Below are 23,260 nucleotides of genomic sequence, written 5' to 3' on the forward strand. Positions count from 1 at the left end.
TTACAGGTGGCTTTTGTTCATGACTTTTTGTTCATGTAGGTAACTTTTTGTTTTGTGTTTGTCAGAAATAGAGCTAACAGCTGCTTTTTGAGCTGTCCTATTTTTTGTGGCTTGGTAATTAATTTTGAAAAAAATACAGAGAATCACTTCAATTTTGATACTTTGTATAAGTGTTTCATAAAATGAGGAAAATTGTTTTAAGCTTTTCTTCTGTCATCCTTCATAAAAATAAAATGAACCTTTGAACATTTCCCTGTCAAAAGCATGAAGGAACTTTTGAAAAGGAGAATTTTTTCTTAAATATATTGTTGCTGTAAGACTTAAAGGCTTACTATGTTTTCACTTATGTTTGATATTCCTTTACAAGTTGGACATGTGAGCTTGGAGTGATTTTACAAAAAGAACTGAAGAGGCATTTCAAGTCTGTGTTTCAGGGTAATACCCTGAACTATTTCTACTGAGTTTAATGTTTTACAGTCTTACATTATGAAGATAGTATCTAGACATTACACAGTGTGTATCTGTATTTTAGAAGTGCTGTAATACAATTTTATTTTGCTAAGAAGTGTGGAGGATCATGCTATTTAACTTCAACAGGCTAATTCAGGTCAGTGGGCCTTGTGACATCCCTCCCCCCATGAGGGCTGAGAGATTTTGAGAGCACACAAAAAAACCTGTTCATAGAATGTGTTGAGAAGCAGTACTTTTTGTCCCCCACCAGGCCCGCGCTTGTTTTGTCATCCTGGCACAAGTTCAGAGAAGCAAAATGCTTTCCCTAGTTCTAATTTATGCAGAGATCACTACTCTGCCAGAACAGGGCAAAGAGGTCAAGCTTTTTTTTGGAATGGTCTTACTATGCCAAGTACTATAAAAATGCCTAAGATAGTAATAAAGACATGGGTAAGTAATTATTTGACTTCAAGGTGTTTTTCCTTCTCTCTTGCGTCTTAGTGTTCATCCACTTCCTATTCAGCTCTTAACTGATGTCAGTGTTGAACTATTCAGGCCTCATTTTTGACATGAGTGCTTCTTTAAAACATGTGCCCCCTATCCTGTTCCTACCAGGTTGTGTGTTCATTAACCAGTTCTTCTGATTCTTCCTAAAAATCTTGTTTTACTACTTTCATCAGTTTTCTTTTCTGAAAATACTTGGGTTTTAGCATCTTACATGATCTGGAGAGAAGTCCAGGTGTTCAGCCCTGGATATGGGGAGAAAAAGAGGAAACCCTTTGAAGTGATTGTACAAACCTACAAAAAGTAGAGCAGTATTTCATTTTCTTGTGCTGCTTTTTGTTAGTCATGATATGCTTAAGGTTGGCTATATTGAGTCAAACCAAAGGACAGTCTAGTCCAATGTCCCGACAGCAACAGCATAAATAGCAGTAGCCAAGTGAATAATTAGGTCCCATGTTTATGATGCATTATCTGTAGCCTGTAGACTTTGAGCCAGCAGTTGGTGGTATGGGGGAATGTGAGTGTGTGTTTGGATTCCCCATACCCCTTTTATTTTGCTGGAGCATATGTGTGCATGGCATAACTTAACAGACTTTAATGCTTTTTATGTTGATTTTTTTTTCCATTAATTTGTCTAGTGCCTTTTGAACATTCTGAACTTTTAGCATCCACAGCTATGTGTTGCAAGGAGCTTTGTAATTCAACTGTTTATTGCAGGAATATTATCTCCTCCTAGTCCTTGACTTGATTTTGGCATCTTTTGGTTTCACCTAATGTCCTGTTGCTGTTATACTGGAAGAGGCAGTGAGTGGTTGTTTCTTGCTTGTCTTCCCCAACACTGGTGGGGTGGGTTTTTGTGTTTTAAGAATTCAGTCATAATCACGCCCCAGTTGTATCTTTCCTTCACTGAAGATCTTATTTCATGCAACTTCTTTGCATACAGAAGCTATTCTAAACACTTCGTTCTTTCCTCTCTGGTGTTTTGGGTTTTGTTTTTTTTTCTTTTTTCTGTATTTTTATGCCAGGGAAGGTGAGTTGGGAACTGTATGTACTACCTGAGCAGTGGGTACCTCATGGGTTTCATGAAGTAGCATGATGATCTCTGGTTCTTGTTCTGTTTGTCTTGATACACTTTTTCCAGCTGCTGTTGTACGGTGGACCAATTTCTTCTTGAATCTACCCTGCTGTAGTGCCAAGATCTCATTCCTGAGTGGAAGGTTGTTTGGAGCCCCTTTAACAGGGAAAACTGGGATATTGTTTCCCTTGCTCATCAGTGTACATCTACCGTTTTATTGCTCACTTACTTAATTGCTCGCATGTTTTTGTGGTTGGCTGTCATCTAAATCTAATGTAGTACCAACAGACTTAATGACCTAAATATTTGTCTCCATTTCCACACAATTTATGCATTGATGGAACAGCAGAGGAATTTACACAGGTTTCTGCTGCTGTTGTTGCTCCTAAGTGTATACCAGTTATTTATTCATGTTCCTTGACACATTTCCATATGCATGTTCTAACCCTTAACATTTAATATATATCACTATTGGGTGTTTAGAAATGTCTTCAATACACCATGTCTTTGTAGATATAAAATCTGAGAGATTTCAATATTTTCGACTTCCATCCAAAAGTGCAGTTTTCCCTTCAGGTGAATCCTGTTTCTTTTCTTGTTGTTGTGTTTTGGGTTGTTTGGTTTTTTTTGTTTTGTTTTCTTTTGTTTTAGGAAAAAAGCACTGGCTAAATCTTTCTCAAAGCTTAAAATTGTAGAGCCAGCTCACTTTGACTGTGGGTATAGTTGAGTATTTATTTAATACAACTTGAGGTCAGGTAGTTTTTATTTCATGAAAAAAAAAAATAGAAACAGCCCAACTGGTGAACAACTATGTGTGTAAAAACTTAACTTTAAAACTGTTAAATAGATTATGATTCAAATTCACTGTAATCTGATCTCATTTTGTATGTTTAAGATACTAAATATTGCATACTTGCAGACAAAGTTAGTTTAAATTGCTGTCTGACTAGAAAATGCTACTTGGAAGTTTCAGTAGGAATGCTACTGTTCTGTTTCCCCTGTAGGACAAAAAAGTAAATGAAGAAATAATCTTACTGCAAACATCCTTAAATGAATAAGCAGTGTACAGTTGAAGTGGGAATATGGTTTTCTTGTGTAGTCAGATCTGGTTTATATTACCAGTGAATTAAACTATAATGCTGGTAAATCAGTGTCCTGACGTAGCACTTCTGGGGTTTCCTTATGTATGAGCGAGAGTTTGTTTACAGACAGTGCTGCATCTTGGTTTTCCGATATTCTTAGTATAGCTGATTGCACTAAGAAATGCTTTAGAGGCAATACCTAAGGAGGCTGGTTAAAATTACCCACGTGAATTCAGTGAGATATTGTTGAGATACTCTTCACCATCAACAGCAGTCGACTCTTTCTGTGTTTGCTTTATGAGAGAGAAGGAGACATGCAGAACTTTCATCTGTAAGGGCTATTAGTTACACAATTAAATCTAAATTTGTACTGTGTGCTAAAGTAATTAAAAGCAGTCATGGCTTTGAAAAAACTGCTTTTAACCTCCTTTATAGTGACATTTTCTACTTTAGTATAATTTCTTAATCAATACTTTTAAGTTTAGATTTAGAAATGCTGATAAAAGAACAGTTCAGTCAAAGGATGAAATTTGACCTCCTCTGTTTTACTCTTCTCAGAACTCCTTCATCCCTGTTTTTTTTCTTTTACTTTCTTACCACTTGGAACAGATTTTAACTTACCTCCTTCCCCGCCCGCCCCAACTTGAAAGCTGTTGTCCAGCTCCAAGTATCTGTTTGGTTGCTGCTTATACTCCTAAGGGGTATGTGCATGTATATTTTTACACACAGGTGCGCGAGGCTCAGTTCTTGCTATTTTATTCTGTGCATGAGTATTTGAGCATCAGTTTTAAACAAGTTTTGCTCACGATATAAAACTTTGAAAATTAAGCACCCAGCCACATAATGAGATGCATTCTGAATGTGCATGCAACTATTCGTTATTTCTCCTGCTGAACACTAACAAGGTGAGGTCTGCTGATGGTCATCTTTTGAATAGGGGAGCAGACAAAAGGAAGCTAAAAGCTAAACGCCTTTTAGGAATTATATTCTTTGTTGGTATAAAATAATTTTGGGAACATATTTAGCTTTGTTTCTGAAGGAAATTATGTGTATGTGATGGAATTTTTGTCTTTCCCTCTAACTTTTGAATCCACTCATTCTGTAGTGATGGCTCTCCGGGTTATTAGATGCCTGTTAAGCCGAGCCAGCTGCATCCTCTATCTGCTCTTTGTCCAGTGGAAATACCATGTAGTGGAAGGGGAAAGAGGAGTCAAAATATAAAAATCTCTAGGAGGTTAGAGCACATTAGTTCTGCTGACAGGAATATGTGCTCGTTATAACAGTAGATTCTTGCCAAATTCTGTTTGAAATGTGGTTTGAGTTTTTAGGTCTGAAATCTCTCCACACTGTAACATCTATATTTGCCTTTAATAAGGGTTGTGACTCAACCAAAATCCTTGAAACTTTTCAGTTTGATATTGGCATTTTTAAGGTCCTTAATTTACCAGTTAGAAGCCTGTGGCGTTCCCTACAAGAGCTAATGAAATAAGTGTTAAGAAACCATTCAGTATGTTAATTCTTTTTTTTTTTTTTTTTTTTGAGCTGCTTAAAACAGGAGCAAACATGCCTTCGGACAGGCTACCTGTCTTAGACTCATGTCAGGTTAGTGTTCTGGCTGTGGCCGAGATGGTTTAAGAAGCTACTGTCTTCAGCTGCTTGTTTTGCTCCCTGTCCCCCCCCAGTTTTGCTGGCATACCTAAACAATGTGTCACTTCTTAACTCTGTTCTGTCAAATGATCTGAGTTAAACACTACCGGTATTTTCCTTCTAATGCAGAGAACTTCTGGCAGGAGGAATTAAGAAGTGAAGACATGTAGTTATGTTAGTTGCTGAGGGGAGGGAGAGATGTGATAAATTTTAACAGAAGATGGTAAACCCCTTACCTATCTTTACTGCAGCAAGAAACATATCTGACTGTAGTTGTCAGTTAGCAAGTATTCTGCTAATGGTAGTTTGAGAATTTAAGCTTGTATGGTATGACTTCAACTCTTTACATTGTTGGTACGGATTAGGTAAATACTGTGTCTCCACCCTTCATAACGTAACTGACAAAGCAAAGCATTGCAAGGGATGGTTGGCATCCAGGGTTGGTGTAGTGCCATATGAACAGTTTTGTTTAAAGAGTTCCCTGTAACCTTCTCAGATGAAATTTGAATCGTTACTATTAATAAGCTATTCTCTCATTAGTCTATTTAGTTCATCAGTAATAAGTGTTGTTCAGAGTTGAGAGTTTATTGAAATCAATTTCACTGGGTTGATTCCCGGATATATTTAAATCTTTCTAAAGATGAACTGAATTTTTGTAAAGATAACTTTACTTATGGAATAAGAGAAGATTTAAAGCCAGGAAGTGTATAGCTATATCTTACTTAAAAATAGTGTTACTTTTAATAAAATAAAACAGTCCTTGGTTCAATTTTGAGATGTCTGAGTTACAGGACTACTGTAACTTGTTCCAGCCTTTACTACACTTTGCATATGAACTTTTTCAATCGTGAAATACTAAAGAAGTATGTTTAAACTATTTAAGAGTGGAACTATTTAATTTTGGTAGAAAGCCTTCCTAAAATTGTAGCCATTTGAGATTGTGAAGGTAAGGTAAGAAGGAGGAAAGAAAATAATTTTATTACAACTAAATTCAGTAAACTTAAGTTTATGCTTCATGGAAGTGATTTTTATATGGTTTGAATCTTGGTGAGGCTAAATCATGTTTTCCATTAGAAAAAAATATTTTTGCATGCAGTGTTTTAAGTATTTGAAAATAGTATATTGTAACTGAACAGTTCTTCATACTACTAGTTTCTGAATATAAAGACTTTAAGGCTAATCCCTTGAAAATTGATTTCTTTCCAGCCCTTTTTCTTCATAAAAGTGAAGACAGAATTTTAGTTGATTCCTTTTCTAGCTTTTGTATTGTCTTAATTTGACTTTATTTGTTGATGTTGACTTCATTGACAGGAAAGCAAATAACTTGCTTTTAAAATCCCGTACTTTAGAAAGCGCTATTGTTTTGTGAAACATTGAGTAGTCCATTGAACTATAGACTGTTTTTGTTTTAAAACAGAATTGAACCTTTGAAGTATTTAAAACCTACAGTAATGTTAATTTTTTTTGTCAAATGAGCCAGTTGTTCTATCAGATCATTGAGTAGGATGTTGAGTATCTTACAAGTTACCCTCAGTATGTATTGCTGAACCATTAGGAATTAATTTTATAGGTGCTACTATGAAACTTTTTTTTTCCCTGCAGAGACCAATACTGTGTGTGTATACAATGGCCAGCTTTAAAACTGGTACTGCTTGATGTGCATACCTTGTGTGTGCTTCGGTAGGATCCTGTTTTCTGTGCATTCAGAGCTCGTACGGTAGTTTGTGTCGCCTATTGTATCAGAATGGCTGGGATGCTGTTAATAGCAGTACTGTGGTTGCTTGAAAGTGGTTTGAAAGGTATGCAGTTGTAGACTTTTAGGGAAAGTTCCTCATAAAGTAATTGCTGGAGGATTGTAGGTGGTCTCTGCCTCTCCTGAGTGTTTCTTTCCAGCAGTCCCCATGACATATGTTTAATGAGCATGTTATTTTGAAATGAAGGGCTTTTTCATCTGATTTTTCAACTCTCAGGAATAATTTTAGAGGGTGTCCACATTTAGATAACTTGCCAGCCAGGAAGGAATGATGAATGCTGTAGCTCTGCATTACTTTATATAGGCTCTGCTGAGTCTGGCACCTAGTGCTTGATTTCTGTAGCACCAAACATAGACTCTCTCTTCCCCAAACATAAGCATTAGTTAAAGTGCCTTGTTTTTTCTTCATTGACTGTTTCTTTACCTTTCCTATATATACATGAGACCATAATGTGGGGAATGAATCTGCAGAATTAAATCAGTTGCCAAAAAGAACAATGTTAAGAAACCCCACTTTGTGAAGTGGAGAGTATGGTCATTTCTTACTTCATTGTTGTATCCTGCTTATATTTAGAGGTTGATAGGGCTTTAGTGTTCAGGAGGGGAAGAAAAATACCCTGATTTTTTTTTCTTTTCTGATGGTTTGTTTAGTGGGATCATGAAACTGGCATGTCAGTATTGACCATCTTCTTTTATGATACTCTGAAGTGCAGAAGCCATGTGCTGCAAGATGGTTTTTTGTATTTTTGCTTACAAAATAAAGGTTAAGGCATGCATAAGACAACAGCAGCATCCTCAGAACAATGTAGTTTGTACTTTGTAGAAGTTTTTACCTTGGTGTTCTGAGTAATGCTAACACTTCACAACTGAGATTTTTCGCTCAAAGTTGTGGTGTTTAAGGAAACAAAATTTTAGTTGGATCAACCTGGAGGTGTACCGGAGCTTCACACTGGGTACTGATACAGTCATCCATTAAACCTTCCCAGTAAACTTCTGTATGGCCATAATGATAAGGGACATTATAAAAACCAAGTCAAACAAATCAAACATGCCTTTGGCAGGCATCTGTTTTATTTATGTGTGACTTTACATGGTGATCTGAAGTAGGTGTATGTATGTAACTTGTTGATATTCAACTGTGCTATAGAGTTCTTTGGGGAATTTTGTAGGGCTAATACTAAGAACAGTGTGGCTTTTTTTGTCATATTTCTTGTTGGTTTTGTCATATTTCTTGTTCTTTAAGTCAGGGTATGAATGTGTATATAGCTGCTATTGGTTTTGTCTAATTTTTTTTTTAAAGGTCTAGACTACAAGGAACATTTTATTCTTGTTGAAAAAATAGGTTGTTCCTCATAGTCAGGTGGAAGGATGTAAGTTGCCTCAGGGAGAGCAATCTAACACATTATGAAATGGTGAAATGTGAGTAGTAATGTTGAAAACAGGCTGGGGTGATGGCTGACAGCAAACCGTAAGTGCCTGTGCAATGCAATCCAGTGGCAGAGAAGGCCACTTGAATTCTCGGCTGGGTATGCAAAGATGCGTTGCAGAGTGGGGACAAAACTTTGAAATACTTTATACAGTTAAGGTTGCAAAAAAAGTTATGCCTCATTAGGTACAATTTTCAACTCTAGAGACTACCATAAGTGTGTCTAAATTTGTATAGCTTGGAGGCAGCTGTTCCAAAAAATGTGTTGGTTTTGTGTGGTGGTGGTGGTTTTTGTTTTTTTTTTTTTTTTTTAAGGTTGTGTCCATCTTCTTACAAACACTGTTACATATATGCAGACAATTTTTTTTTTTTTTCATACCCCTTAGTCAGTTGTCAGTTAAAACAAAGGTTGTTCTGTGTAGCAGCCAGACAACAAATGTGGTTGGCTTGGGGATGAGTACAGTAATTCAGTGCAAAGCAGAGTGGGGTGGCCTAGTGATCAGACTGTTAATAAAGGGACAGAAAAGAACCCTTCTAAGAATGCACATCATTGATGTTTGTCCTAGGGATTAAAGCTACAGAGAATGTAAAAATACACAATTTCCAAATTTTTATTTTAAAGTGTTGTGGGTTTTTTGTTTGTTTGGGTTTTTTTGTTGACACTGTACTTGTTACCATCTGTTATTAGATTACTAGGACTTCGGGCTGTTCAATGCTTTTTCTGGTTAATGAAGAATTAATTCTCTAGTGTTGGTACATAAGTCAGATCTTTTATTTGCTAATAGTAATTGCTAACGTCTTAAATTTCTGACGTTTTTTGTTTCAGAAGCTTAGCAGCTCTTGGCAGTGATGCTAGAGCTTCTGAGAGTAGTTTTATAACTTCTGAGAAACTTAAGATAATGTGTATCAGTGCAAAATGAAAGTATATCCTTGTGGGGACTTGCAAGTTTGTTGCCTGCACTTAAGAGAAGTCTCACTGAGGTTGGATGATGATAAGAATTTGCTAACTTGTTTTTTTGAAACGCATAAATGTTTCCTATGACATTTGAATTTCAGACATGAAATAAGAAGGTTCAGATGTGTTCACACAAAACCAGTTTTGATAATCTTTGTCTAAACACCTGTTGATTGTGATTATGTAATACTGTGAATTAGAAATGTGCACATTAAATACGGAAACAGGGAGTTTCACTGGGTTTTGAGGTTCAGACTTCTGGTCACTTCACAGTTTTCAATTTGTCTTGATTTTTCTTGATACTGTATGTAACAAAGATGAACACCCATAAAATGATACCTTTCTCTGGTTCTCAGATGTGAATGAATTGAAGGAGTGCCTTCATGTACTAGTGAAGGAACAGCAAACTCTGGCCACACAAACTGCTACAACAGCTCTTTCAGCTATGAGGCTAAAGCAGAGGCTAGTTATCCTGGAAAGATATTTCATTGCATTGAACAGAACAGTTCTTCAGGAGAATGTCAAAGTTAAGTGGAAAAGCAGTAGTATTCCTCTGCCTGCTGTGGATAAGAAAAGGTAATGACACATGCATGAACAAGCTAATACATTAGGAAAGTCATAGAAAGGTCATCAACCTGTGTGAAAGCACTTACTGTGATTTCTTCCTCCTCGTGAAACATTAGCAGTAAAGAAACTCCTCTTATTTCTTAAGGTGGTTTTACGAGGTGTTACCTGTCACTCAGTTTTCATCTGTGGCTGATGCTTGCTTATAGTGTCTCTGTTCATACTGGTGGGTTTTTATTGTAATACATTGCTGTAGATACTATTCTTTGAGCTACAAGTATACTTTTATTGAGGTTTTCCTTTTGTTCTACTTAGCTAGAAAGTATGGAGAAGCCTATTTCAGAAATGATGCTTATGGAGGTTACATACTTCTAATAATATTAATGTATTTTTTTGTCAATATTTGCTCAGTTAAGGCACGTAACAAATTTAAAAATACAAATACCTTAAAGTTGAACATAATTTTCCTTAGCTTGGGTGAGAAATGCTGTAATCATACATTTTATATGAAACTCTTTCCAGAGAACTAACTGAATAAGCAATCGTCTGATTACTTTCCATGTCTAGATAGCTTATTGACCTAAAAAATAGAAAAATCTATCAGATGAGGCGTTAAAGAAGCTATTCGGTAGCTGAACAAGGTTGCTATCTGGCAGAACAAGCAATTCAGCGAGGGAAATTTTTATGTTAGGTCGTCTCTAGCATAAAAAATGAAAGGAGACAGTAAGTAGATACCATGACTAGTTATTATAGGATTGGAGTTCTGACAATATCTTTTTCTGAATAGCCTGTTCTCTGAAAATCTTTTTTTTTTCAGTTCTCATTAAAAAGAGCACTGGTATATTTAAGTTATCAGATTGCTAAAAATGCCAGTTTAAATTTTCTCTCTCTTGAAAAAGTCCTAAGCATTTAACTTTCTTTCGATGTGAGATTAAAAAGAAAACAGAATTGTTGGTGTCTTTCTGAGAGAAAGCAGTAGGGAATCTCCTGTCATGAAGTACAAAGGAAAGCTTTCTTAAATTAATGTGGTGGTTTGCTTAAAAAGAAAAGTTAACAGAAATGTATGCAAGTCTAGTGGGTATTAACAAAAGTTCAAACTATCTCTCTTCCTTACACACACTAATATAGAAGCTGCAAAGAGAGATTCATAACATTGATGCTTGAATGGAAAGATAAGAAATGACAAAATTGATGGAATTAATTATCAATACTTGAAGATTCATGAAAAAAAAAAGGCTATAAGCATAGTTTATGCAGTCCAAATTAACTAGAAGTATAAACTTCCTGAGTAAATAATGAGTACGTGAAGTATCTTATGTCTGTGTATTTTGAATACACCATCATAATTTCACTCTGAGTAACTTATAGACATCTTTCTGATGGCAGTCAATTATGCCAGTCTAGTTTATTTTTTCTCTGTGAAACTTTTGGATGTTGAGGGTTGAATCGGTTGTTCTTTGAAGCAGCTGAAGTTGAATTTTGGTTGTTGACATTTTGATGTTGATCATCTTCATTCTCAGGAGACAATTACAATTCTCTACAAATAAAAATTGTGTAATTATATATGCATGCATATAGCAAAATTATAAAATTGTCAAATATACAAGTTATACAAATAATTACTAATATAAATCTATATTATTATATAAATTATATCGAGACAATGCATATATAATTTTATTTAGCCCAAGACCTGTAGGCAAAGGTGTAGAAGGACTTGCACGAGTCGGATCCCGAGCAGCACTTTCATTTGCATTTGCGTTCCTTCGTAGAGCCTGGAGGTCAGGTAGGTCTACTCTGTAGCATATTGTGTATATTTTTTATTAGAAGACAGGTGATTCATTAAAGCTTGTGTGTGTATTAAATATTTGCATAGACCTATACATTTATAAATGTTAGATTTGCATAATTGTATGTGGTATTATGCCCAACAACGCTGTTGCTGATTGAAGCCATCCAAGCCAGTCTCAATGCTGTGTTGTGCTGGGATACTTCTATGCTTAGGAAGGCAAATTGGGATTTCATGAAGAGAATGTATTTTTAATGCCAGGTTTCAGAACAGTTACATTTATTATTCAGACAGGGTCAATCCACTATATTACTACGTGATAGTATCAACTTAGAAAAGGAGTTTGGAGCAGTAGTGTGAAAATTCTGTTTAGTTTGTGTACTTGTCAGCAATTCGTCAAATTGCAGAGGTTGGCAGAGTTGCCACCTGTGCCACTTGAACCTAACTGTTTGTCTCAGTCTGCACTCTTTGTTCAGACGGCAGCTGTTTGGCTCGCTCTTTGTCCAGCTAACCCTAGTTCTTCTTCAAATTTCCTCAGCAGATCCATAGTGGGATGAGCTGGTTTAAGAGTTGTCACCTTTCTGAATGTATTTTTTGTGAAGCAGATAGTTCTTCAGAAGTCTTGGAGTCAAAACATTCATGTGAAAATTGAGAACTTTGTACATACTATTAAGTAACTTGTAAGCTTGAGGCTAAAAAAAAAAATAAATCCACAAATCATTGTGTACAAAAATTTGTGTAACTTCTGTAAAGATGGGAGTGTAATAGTATTACGGTGTTCCTTAGGTGAAGATGCAGACCTGTGTAGTGAATTGTTACAGGAATCACTTGATGCACTACGAGCTCTACCAGAGGCATCCCTTTTTGATGAAGGGACTGTATCTTCTGTATGGCTGGAAGTGGTAGAAAGAGCTACTAAATTCCTAAGGTCTGTTGTGACTGGGTAAGTTTTTTTTTGAGCATTGCTGAAGTAGCTGTTAAATGGCAAACTTGCATCTCTTAGCAGCTGATGGTATAAACATAATAGTTTATGGAAAATTAAAGATTCTTTCCTTTTCTAATGTTGTTGTACAAGCAAGCAAAAAATACATGAACTGATGAACTGATGCTCTTAAAATATGATTTAATTCCTTTAACTGTTTAAGAAAAATCTGAATTGGAGTGTTCTGAATCACTGCATGTAGACTTAACTGAAAAATAGTGTTTCACTAATATGAACTGTATCTACATGAAGAATGTTTTGGTAATGCAATATAGGTGTACACTTAATTGTGCCTTGCTAGTAGTAAAATAATGCAGACTTCTGTGCATATGAGGGAAAATGCACTCATATTGGACTTCGAGCACTCCCCTGCTTTGCCCTGTTATTTAAGGAGGCTTAAAGTTACCCTTTTACAATAGTTACCGGAAATTAATTGTCTTTTGAATACTGGAACTACATCCTTCTAGTGAATATCATAAAGAATATTTGAATTTCACCTGGGAAGAATGTTTTTCACGTTCTTAGCATGTTTCATAGAGCTATAGAGTACACAGTGAAGCTTGGGGCAATTTTAAAGCCTAGCTGCCACTCTAAAAATTGATCTTGTGTGAAATGTGTCAGCTTTTCTTCTCAGCTGCTTTCATCACTACTTTTATATTTTTCTGTAAGTTTAGTTGGTGTGTTGTAGATGCTTTTGGTAAGCAAATATGTATTGTTTCAAATTACTTCTTAGTTAATGTATATTGTTTGACTATTAAATAGAGATGTGCATGGAGCTCCCAGTACCAAAGGTCCAGGAAACATTCCGTTACAAGACCAGCACTTGGCGCTTGCCATATTGCTAGAACTGGCAGTGCAGAGGGGTACACTAAGGTGAGAAGCATAAGCGCTCTGATTTTTAACCATCACTGACTGTTGGAATGGCTTGAGCAGTGCCTGTCTTCAGTTTTCATGGGTTTGGGTTTAACATAATAATTGTGGTTCAGGGCATATGAACCTTTTCTGTAATGCAGTGGCGATCAAGATCTTATGTTAGCTAGATTGCAAAATCCATTTTTGATATTTTGATAATCTGTTTAAAATGGAAAGCCATGACGTCTGATATTGCTAAACTTCAAAATGTAGAAAGTGAATTGTATGGATAACCTAAAATAATGTTTTTAGGAATGCTAATTAATAGAGGGTGTAAACTTCCTCTTTCAGCCAAATGTTGTCTGCAGTTATGTTGTTGCTTCAACTTTGGGATAATGGAACGAGGGAAACAGATAATGAGCGATCTGCACAGGGAACAAGTGCACCCCTTCTACCTTTGCTACAAAGATTTCAGAGTATAATATGTAATAAAGATGTGCCCAATACTGAGGAAGAGATTCAGGTACTTACCCTTGGATTATTTGAAAGGGGCATTATGTTGGTATGAAATTTCATTTGGATGGCTAAAATAATTATAAAATTATCCAAACAAAATTGGCAGTAGTGTTTTCCATGCAAGATGTTTGGTTTTCATGCGTACATTTGAGTTTCTTGAGGTAGGAGGAAGAACGTCATAGTATGGTTAGAAGTAAGCATTGTGTTTCAGAGTTAATGCTTTTGTGATAATTAGAGATGTGACCAGTTAACTTTTCTGCATATTTGGATTGTTTTTATTTAGTTGTGTTTGAAGTTAATTGAACTATGACTCTTAGTGAATATTATTGAGGTTGATAAAACATAGTGAATGAGGTTTTTTATGCTTGTAACTTTCTATTATATTCACAATCTGACTATATTTTCTCAACGTGTGTGTTTGGAATTTTCCTCTAAGAAAAAGGATGTGCAGAGTTAATTCGGCTTTTCTTAAACTTGTGCAGATAGTCAGCATGTCTAAAATGTATTGTGTATCTGTATGTGTATTGACATAGAAATACCTTGAATGTTCTTCTGACTGCTCGTTTTTCGTTTCTAGCTCCTGACTTACCCTCTGAGTCCAAATGAAAGTTTTCTAAGGTATCTGACTTTACCACAGGACAATGAGCTAGCGATTGATCTGAGACAAACAGCTGTAGTGATCATGGCCCATTTAGATCGTCTAGCCACCCCATGTATGCCTCCACAGTGTAGCTCTCCTACATCTCATAAGGTAACTGTTTGCAATGTCAAATTTACTAAGATATTTTTCCTACATCTCATAAGGTAACTGTTTGCAATGTCAAATTTACTAAGATATTTTTCCTAAAAGTGTAACTGATTTTCAGTTTGGAAGGAAAACGACTCCTAAGATTGTTCAAATTTCCTTTTGATTTTCACAAGGTAACCTTGAGTTGCCTAAATTTGTCTTACCTGGGTATCTTTTATTACATCAGTGCTCCTTCAGTCAACCTTGGAGTACAATTCTATGGTTTGTGAACCATTCTTTCTTATCACAACGCTATGGCTAATTCTGCCATATTTTGAGCTGTTCCCTGTGTTTATCAGAGTAAATACTCAAGACTGGACTTTGTAAATGTTAAAGTTCTGAACTTGAAAAATCTCTGAGCACTTACTGTAGATATTTATAGATTATTCAGTACCAGACTAAACTCACTATGATGCATGCAAGTCTTTATTTTTGATATCTTCTAATAGGTAAGCTTTACTGACTACTGCCAGTAATGGCTGACACAGAATTGAGTATATTTGGCATATAAAGGTTTAAAAAATAATCTGCTCTTTGCATTTCATTAAGTTGCATATTTCTAAATTAGTACTTACGGAATTTCTTATTTTCTAGGGATCTCTGCAAGAGGTCATTGCTTGGGGTTTAATAGGTTGGAAATACTATGCTAATGTGAGTGGTCCAATTCAATGTGAAGGACTTGCCAATCTTGGTGTTGTGCAGGTTGCCTGTGCAGAGAAACGTTTTCTAATATTATCTAGGAATGGACGAGTTTATACACAAGCGTACAACAGCGATACTCTGGTGAGAGTTTTTTACATGTTTTTAAAAATGTGTTCTCTTCTGTATTACTTCGTAGCTTAAGTCTGCTCCTTTAACTATTTACAGTATCTTGGAAGAGTAGATGGAGACATGCTGATTTTTGTGAGCTTCTATGTTGTTGTTTTTGAACTTTCAGAAATAGTGGTTTTGATCTCTTGTATTGATTTGATGAAATGCATCTGTTTTCTGTAATTTCTATCAGGCTAGAGGTTATTAATACAATGATAATTGCTTTCATTGGTATGCTGGCCTTGGTAACAACTTTAGAAATTGGCAGATGTGAAATGGAATTTACTTCAGTGATGTAACACTGCCCAAACTGTGTAGTTTCTCAAACAAAACTATACTGTAACAGAAACATTTGTCACTAAGATTAGCTTGTAAGATTAAGATAAACACCATCTTCATATATACTGAAGACCTTACAAGGATGGGAACAAAATAACTTCAAAGCGTTGTTTTTATAAGTCTCGAATAGTAGATTGGATCTTTTTTTTCTTTATACCTTCACCTCATTAATTTGAGTTAACAGTTTTGATAAAGTCTTAGGAAAACTGTACCTAGTTATTCTGTATATAAGCAAGCGATGGAAAATATAAGCAGTTTTTGTAAGTATATTGCTTTTGCTTGGTTCACAGGGACCACAGCTTGTGCAGAGTCTAGCTTCCAGAAATATTGTGAAGATAGCAGCACATTCAGATGGGCATCACTATCTTGCTTTGTCAGCAAACGGTGAAGTTTTCTCTTGGGGTTGTGGAGATGGTGGAAGACTAGGCCATGGGGATACAGTGTATGTAATAAAAAGAATTATAACCGCTTATTTGACAGTGTTCTGAATTCATAGTAAAAACTATTTAGTTGTGTATATAAACACATTCAGAATTTGACATTCATCTGTTATTGAACAGAATTTGCATTCTCCTTGCATGTTTTCTCTGCTTGTAATATTCCCAGTTCTGTATTAATGCTACTTTCTGAAATACCTGTAGATAGAGAGTGTAGTAGTGGTTGCACTGTTATTAGGCCTTTTATTCATGGTTTTATGAATCCACAATGCATTTTCTCTAGAAACATTGACTCAAATGTCAGAGTGGGGTCATCATTTCCTATGCAGTCATGTTGCATATATTATTCCTTTTTTCCCCTGTGGTAAACAATAACATTACTGTCCTGCTTTTGTGTAGGAGCAGCCTTCTACAGGGGTATTCTGTAGGGGTTGTACCTCAATGTATTTTAGAGGTTTTAAGTGTCTTCCCCCAGTGCTGAATTCCCTATAAAGCAAGGGAGTTGCTACACAAGGGTTAGCAGTGTCGTGAAATTAATTGTTCTGTCATGAAATTAATTGTTCAGATATAGTAATTAAAGAAAAGAGAATATTTTTTTTATAACAGACAAACATTTTTTAAAAAACACTGCATTAATTTAATTGGAAATAGAAATCATAGTTGTCAGACATTCTTTCAGTGGTTTGTATGTTGTTGAACAATCTGAACTTAATTTTTGGCTTAGCTGTATTTATATCTTGATATTACTAGTCCAAAGTAAGGTTTGCAGGTAGAATTGCAGCAATTGTTTTCTAACAAGTATGTCACACCTTTTATTATCTACTCATCACCTTTTGTGAAATATGTCACCTTTCTTTAAATAGCCCTCTGGAGGAACCTAAGATGATATCTGCTTTATCTGGAAAGCAAGCTGGGAAACATGTTGTTCATATCGCATGTGGAAGCACCTACAGTGCAGCCATTACTGCTGAAGGAGAGCTATATACATGGGGACGAGGAAACTATGGCAGGCTTGGTCATGGTATGTTACTTAATATCTTGAAGTAAGTTGTTTGTCAAAGAATTGTTTAGTACCTGTCTCAAATGATCTTTTATCCAGCTTACCTAAAGCTGATTTGAGAACCATATTGGTTTCACATGAATTGAAATAATTGTGGGAGGGATTGTCTCAAAACTACTAAATTTCTGTAAGTTATGTGAAAATAAGCAATTGGGTGGAGAAGAAAAATCTACACTGTTCTCTGTTCCCTTCCTTGTGAAGCAAAGACTATCTCATGCGTTAAGTCCATATTAGATACCTAAGAAACCATATGGGAGCTTAGTCATGATGCTCAAATTTGAAAGCAAAACCAAACCAACACCCCGCCACCCCCACACAAAAAAACACCCCAAAGCAAACAAAAAAACCCCAAACAGAAGAACCTACCAGACCTTGTTGGTTTTGCTTCTCACAGAACTACTTTGTTTTGAAGGTTCCAGTGAAGATCAGACCATCCCAATGCTGGTCACGGGGCTGAAAGGACTCAAAGTTATTGATGTGTCCTGTGGGAGTGGAGATGCTCAGACTCTTGCAGTTACTGAAAATGGTTAGTAGCAAAATGTAACTTAACAGTTTAATAAATAAGCTTACCTTTTCTTCCATTCACTCTGAAGATATTTATACTGCAGATATGCTTATTTCTAGTGGCTTGAGTTCTGTAAGAATTTGAAGCTGAAATTCCTTTTGGGGAAATATGTATGTGCATTTATACATTTTGCATATAATATATGCAGATATATTTCTATGCATAGATATGCAATGTATTTGTTATGAATATGCAAATATATATTTCCATTTATGGTCTATATATTTAAAATACCCATGTAAATGTATACACACAAAATATTACATATATGTGCATACATGTCTAAATTTTATTCATTATTATATAAGTGCAGATAACTCATGTTGTCACAACAGCCAGAATTTTAAGTAGGAGAGTTGTCTGTGTTAACCCATGGGAAGTGCCAAAGAGAGGCTGTATTGAAATTCTGCTTCCCAGCATTCCTGAGCGAGGTGCCTAGGGTGAGACAGATTCAAAACCTGAATTTCACTGTGTGAGGTTAATCCCTGAAGTCATCCCTTAGAAAGCAGATAGTTCTTGGAAGCTAGTTGTTCTTTTAAAATATAGCTGGTTATGGTGATGTGCAGTATTTAAAAGCTGAAAGATTTGCCCATCCAGGAAATGGAAACCCATATTTTAATTTTTTTTTTTTTTTTTTCCCCTCTTGGTCCCCTTCTTGCATGCTTCCATTGCTTATCAGAGTACCTTAGAGTCTAGCTTATGCAAATAGGGAACATAAATGCATCAGAATGTAAAACTAGACTTTCTTTTTTGGACATGCATGGGTTTACCATTCTTGAACCATAATTTTACTTAATGCAGATGCAGAATGACTTGACTATTTCTAATATCCTACATCAGGGCTTAGATTTAGTAGTGTATTTCAAAAGAACACGATAGACAATGGCACTTTTAACTTCATTTTGTGAAATGGTTGAATGACAAGAACTGAAAATTAAGAAAACAGGTTTTGCAGACAATTTGGCCATTTGATGTGGAAAAAAATTTTGCAAGTTCTTACAAATAATGCCTTATAATAAAAGAAGGCAGTTTTTAACTGAAGATCACACTACAGGCTTGACTTGCAGTAAATCCTATACTTCATATGTTGTTAAGAAGGACTTTCTGTACACTGAATTCTCAGTGCATGTTATGTGTTACACTTTTTATGTTTAGTTTTGCCAACATGAAAACTTTTCAGATTTTTTCTTCCTTTTTTCATGAACAATTAGAAATTAATTTGTAACTGCTATTCTTAAGTTACAATTTGAAAATTGTGCTTATTATAGAATCTCATATTTTAAAGAACTTGCTTTTTAAAACAGATAACTTTATTACATGAAAAGGCAACGCAATATTTTTTATTTTCTTTCTCTTGATTTAAAGGCCAAGTGTGGTCTTGGGGTGATGGAGATTATGGAAAACTGGGAAGAGGAGGCAGTGATGGTTGCAAGACTCCCAAGTTGATAGAAAAACTTCAAGATCTGGACATTGTGAAAGTACGTTGTGGGAGTCAGTTTTCTATTGCTTTAACCAAAGATGGCCAGGTCTACACCTGGGGAAAAGGTGACAATCAAAGACTTGGGCATGGAACGGAAGAGCATGTTCGATATCCCAAACTGCTGGAAGGCTTGAAAGGTAATTGTCAGAGCTGGAAATATTCCAAAGTTCTTTTCGCTGTTATTGGAATCTTTTACCAGACACTAATGATCTCAACTTTAAGAATGATGGTACCATGTACTCTCACATTTTATGCTGGTTGCATTGAAAAAAGTAATAGTGCACACTTCTCATCACTTCTGCATTTATACCTTTAAAATTCTAGCAGACTTAGGGACACTATGACTATCTTAAATGCTGCTTGTCTTGTGTTCTCTTTATTCTTCTTGCTTTTCTGTTACTAGGTTCACAGAAGTGCTTATTTAAAACATGTATTTTTGCATTGTCATGCAAATAAATACATATTATACATATGCTTCAATTAAGGCATGTGAATAGAATAAATGAAAATCACAGGCAACAGGTAATGTTGTTAAAGTTGTGTTCATGCCAGTACTTTTGACTAGTTTGTAACAGTGAAGTTTATTTCTTGAGTTTGTGAGAAACCTGAGGTTCTGTAGGGAAGGATGAGGAAAAAACCTCTTTTATTGCTCTATCTTTCCTAAAATTGTTACTCTCATATGATGAACCCTCTAACTGAAAGTAACTTCTGAACTCATGACTACAATGTAACTTTACAGTCTCTGTTCATAGATGGGGAGATCTTTTATTAAAACTTTCCTGAAAAAGTATCTACATAGAAGGGATACAAAACAGAAGATTTTTTTAAACTTGTAAACTTTTGTACTTAAGCTGTCCCTTAAGAATCTTTAAATATTTCCTTGGTTTTTCTTTTGCTGTACTCTTCCAATCCACTACTAAGGCAAAGGTGAGACTCTTGATGTCCATAATGTGTTCATAGTTAACTACGGTTGTAATTAGTACAGTTTTCCTTACCTCTGATACTTTTCTGTTAATGATTGCAATCTTTAAGTTATATTTTCAATATTTGACTTCCCTATCAGGAAAAAAAGTGATAGATGTGGCAGCCGGATCTACCCATTGTTTAGCACTGACTGAAGATAGTGAAGTGCATAGCTGGGGAAGCAATGATCAGTGTCAACATTTTGATACTTTGCGGATCACCAAACCAGAGCCCGCAGCTCTCCCAGGGTTAGACACAAAGCATATTGTTGGAATTGCTTGTGGGCCTGCTCAGGTGAGTTTTATTTTTGAATTGTTAATTACAATTTGTCTTTTTCTCTCACTGAGACTAGTTCTGTACGCTAATCCCAGTCCCTTTTTCTGTGCTTGCATGACTTTTCTTATTGTTATTTCTTATTCTGAATAAATGAAGGCTTGCAAAAAACAAATCTTGTGCAGTTCCTCTGCCAAAAAGGGATGACTAGCTTTCCCTCTGTTGGATATTCTGAGAAGTAGCTATTTACCTGTTTGGTTTTTTTGTCTGGTACAGCAATTGAAGAGTTGTCAAACAGACTGTGTCCTGCAGCAAAGATAGTGAGGTATCTGGACTGGTATAACAGCACTTTGGAAAATGTGATAAGAGAGTTCTTTTCTGGGATTCGTAGGGTTTTATGTATGTTTACAAGGATGCAAGTGGAGGGTTCTTTTCAACTGATGTGCTGATATTATTTCTGCATCTTCTGTTACTGTTTGAAGGCAGATGTTAGCTTTACACTCCTATCTTTAATCAGTGTCATCTTATGTTTTGGAAATAACTGTAGAACTTTGTATATGGTTTCCATTTATAGAGTTTTGCTTGGTCATCGTGTTCAGAATGGTCAATAGGCTTGCGGGTGCCGTTTGTGGTGGATGTTTGCCCCATGACATTTGAGCAGCTGGATCTGTTACTAAGACAAGTGACAGAGGGAATGGATGGCTCCTCTGACTGGCCCCCTCCTCAGGAAAAGGAGTGTATGGCTGTGGCAACACTAAACCTTCTAAGGCTTCAGGTACCTTCAATTTCTTACACATTGAGCAGTCGTCGAGCTAAATATTTCAGTAAATTGCTGGGATGAAAATAGTGGATTTAATATGCTTTATAACATTTTTATTCATTTAAAAAGTGAAATAAGTACAATATCACTTTTTAATCTTTGAAATGTGGCAGCTAGTGTTTGTTTTTTTTCTTAACATCTTTTGGATCTCATTAAAAATGAATTACAAAAATAAAATGTAAATGGATTAAGCCTTGTATACCCACTCAATAAATCCATACACTCAGAGTTTTTGAGCATTTCTAAGAATTTTAAATAGCATTTTTAAGAGTGAATGTCCTCTTTAGAAGGTATCTGACAGTCACTGAAGATGTGCTTCTTTTCCTAGCATACTATAGTGAGGTAGAAACAGTTTAGGTTATTCTTTAGGTTATTATAGTTCGGAGTTTTAGGGGATGTAGTTATATATAGTTCATAAACTGTAAGTGTTAGTTTAAATTCACTATGTGTCTGGGCAAGCCAGCATTTCTCTTTAATTTTACAAATTTACAGATGGAAGTTTGTATCTTGGTCAGTGAACTTGCTCAATTGCTCCAGGATTGACTTTTTTTTTTCCCCCAAGTTCACATCTCTTCTTAATTAAAATTTGTCCCTGTTTTTTCTTTTTCTTTTTTTCTTTTTTTTTTTTTTCCCTCCCCTTTCTTTTTTTTCAGCTTCATGCTGCCATTAGTCATCAGGTGGATCCGGAATGCCTTGGCTTAGGTTTGGGCAGTATCCTGCTCAATAGCCTGAAACAGACAGTGGTAACATTAGCAAGCAATGCTGGTGTTCTTAATACTGTGCAATCAGCCGCTCAAGCAGTGCTGCAGAGTGGATGGTCTGTGTTACTGCCAACAGCAGAAGAGCGGGCTAGGGCACTCTCAGCCCTTTTACCCAGTGCAGGTTGGTCCTAAGATTTAAATCTATTTGTTTTGTGTTTGCATTTCTAGTTCCTTAATGGCTTCTTCCATTCCTAGTTTCAGGAAATGAAATGAATGTAAGTCCAGGCCGTAGATTTATGATTGACCTCTTGGTGGGCAGCTTGATGGCTGATGGGGGCTTAGAGTCTGCACTAAATGCTGCTATTACTGCAGAAATTCAGGTATGTTACAGCAGCTTTGCAGTTCTGTATAAGCAGAACATGAAGATGTATCAAGTGTTTTCTGAAGTTTGTGGATTGATGGTTGTCCTCTTTTGACCTGAAACTTGAGCCAGTGTTTGTATGGAAGCATGAATCATATTCTCCTTTTTAATAGAGTGTTTCTTTTCGTTGCCTAGAGTGGTGACTTAAACAACGGTAACAAACTTTTTCATAAAGCTCTGTCATAGGAGCATAATTTTACAAAGCACTTTGTACCTTTCTGTGGGATTCTTGAGTTCTTCACTTCCTTGATTTCACCCATATCTCTCCAGCAGAAATTTCAGCCTTATTACTTATGAATTCAAGGTGAATGAATTCTTTTCAGTATCCCAAATTTCCATAGATTCCATTTCAGACTGGTTCGAATGTTTAACAAATGCCGACTAGTTATACAAAGGATGAAAGAAACATTCTGTATATACTGTCTTCTCCATTAATCTCTCAGAGATGGGACATCCTCTGCACAGACTGCTTTAAATTGCCATATTTATGTACGGCTGTGAAAACAAAAATGTGCTTTTCCCTTATCGATTAATTTGTTTTATTCTTCCAAGTATATTTTCTTCTTGGTTTCTCTCTACTGTTGGTAAATGGGGAGGTTTATGATGCAGAGGAAGTGCATGCATTAAGTTTTGCTTTAATGCATAGTCTAGTGTTAGCATTTTCTGTTGTATTTAAAGACATGCAGGACCTTTTGACTCTTAGCCAAGTCTCCTAGGGTGCATTTACGTTACAGCATAGGTCAGAGATGCTGGAGCCAGCTTCAGATATATGCTGGAAGTGATCTAGGTGGCAGCATACAGCACTGCACAGGTTAATTTACGTTGTCTAAAACCTGGGTGAATTCATTTCCATAGAGTTCTGTATGACTGTAGCTCAGTAGCAAATCTAACCCAGGTTCTTCTGCAGTGGGCTGTATTTGTTACTTTTATAAATACAGAGTAAACATGCCTTCAGTTGTGAATGGTGCAGGAGCTACTGGCATGTTTAAACATACATAGAACAGAAATC

General features: G+C 35.9%; 1 protein-coding gene across 10 annotated transcripts in view; it reads left to right on the plus strand.

Annotated features, from left to right (window-relative positions):
• HERC2 (HECT and RLD domain containing E3 ubiquitin protein ligase 2) overlaps positions 1 to 23,260 on the plus strand; it is a 119,197-nt gene that overhangs the window by 21,394 nt on the left and 74,543 nt on the right. For 6 of the 10 annotated variants that reach the window (XR_008233032.1, XM_052774025.1, XM_052774031.1 and 3 more), the window contains 15 exons: positions 9,249 to 9,468; positions 11,142 to 11,242; positions 12,032 to 12,188; positions 12,990 to 13,100; positions 13,431 to 13,602; positions 14,173 to 14,346; positions 14,977 to 15,165; positions 15,822 to 15,973; positions 16,832 to 16,989; positions 17,441 to 17,554; positions 18,959 to 19,210; positions 20,137 to 20,330; positions 20,884 to 21,084; positions 21,783 to 22,011; positions 22,086 to 22,210. Coding sequence is in view for 9 of the 10 variants with exons in the window: in XM_052774025.1 (XP_052629985.1) it covers positions 9,249 to 9,468; positions 11,142 to 11,242; positions 12,032 to 12,188; positions 12,990 to 13,100; positions 13,431 to 13,602; positions 14,173 to 14,346; positions 14,977 to 15,165; positions 15,822 to 15,973; positions 16,832 to 16,989; positions 17,441 to 17,554; positions 18,959 to 19,210; positions 20,137 to 20,330; positions 20,884 to 21,084; positions 21,783 to 22,011; positions 22,086 to 22,210 (2,549 nt within the window). In the remaining variant the exon portion in view is untranslated. The remainder of the gene's footprint in view (positions 1 to 9,248; positions 9,469 to 11,141; positions 11,243 to 12,031; positions 12,189 to 12,989; positions 13,101 to 13,430; positions 13,603 to 14,172; positions 14,347 to 14,976; positions 15,166 to 15,821; positions 15,974 to 16,831; positions 16,990 to 17,440; positions 17,555 to 18,958; positions 19,211 to 20,136; positions 20,331 to 20,883; positions 21,085 to 21,782; positions 22,012 to 22,085; positions 22,211 to 23,260) is intronic. The other 4 variants (XM_052774026.1, XM_052774029.1, XM_052774030.1 and 1 more) reach the window with 4 other exon arrangements.

The sequence above is a fragment of the Harpia harpyja genome, chromosome 22 (assembly GCF_026419915.1).
Source record: "Harpia harpyja isolate bHarHar1 chromosome 22, bHarHar1 primary haplotype, whole genome shotgun sequence".
In the NCBI taxonomy this organism is placed as follows: domain Eukaryota; kingdom Metazoa; phylum Chordata; class Aves; order Accipitriformes; family Accipitridae; genus Harpia; species Harpia harpyja.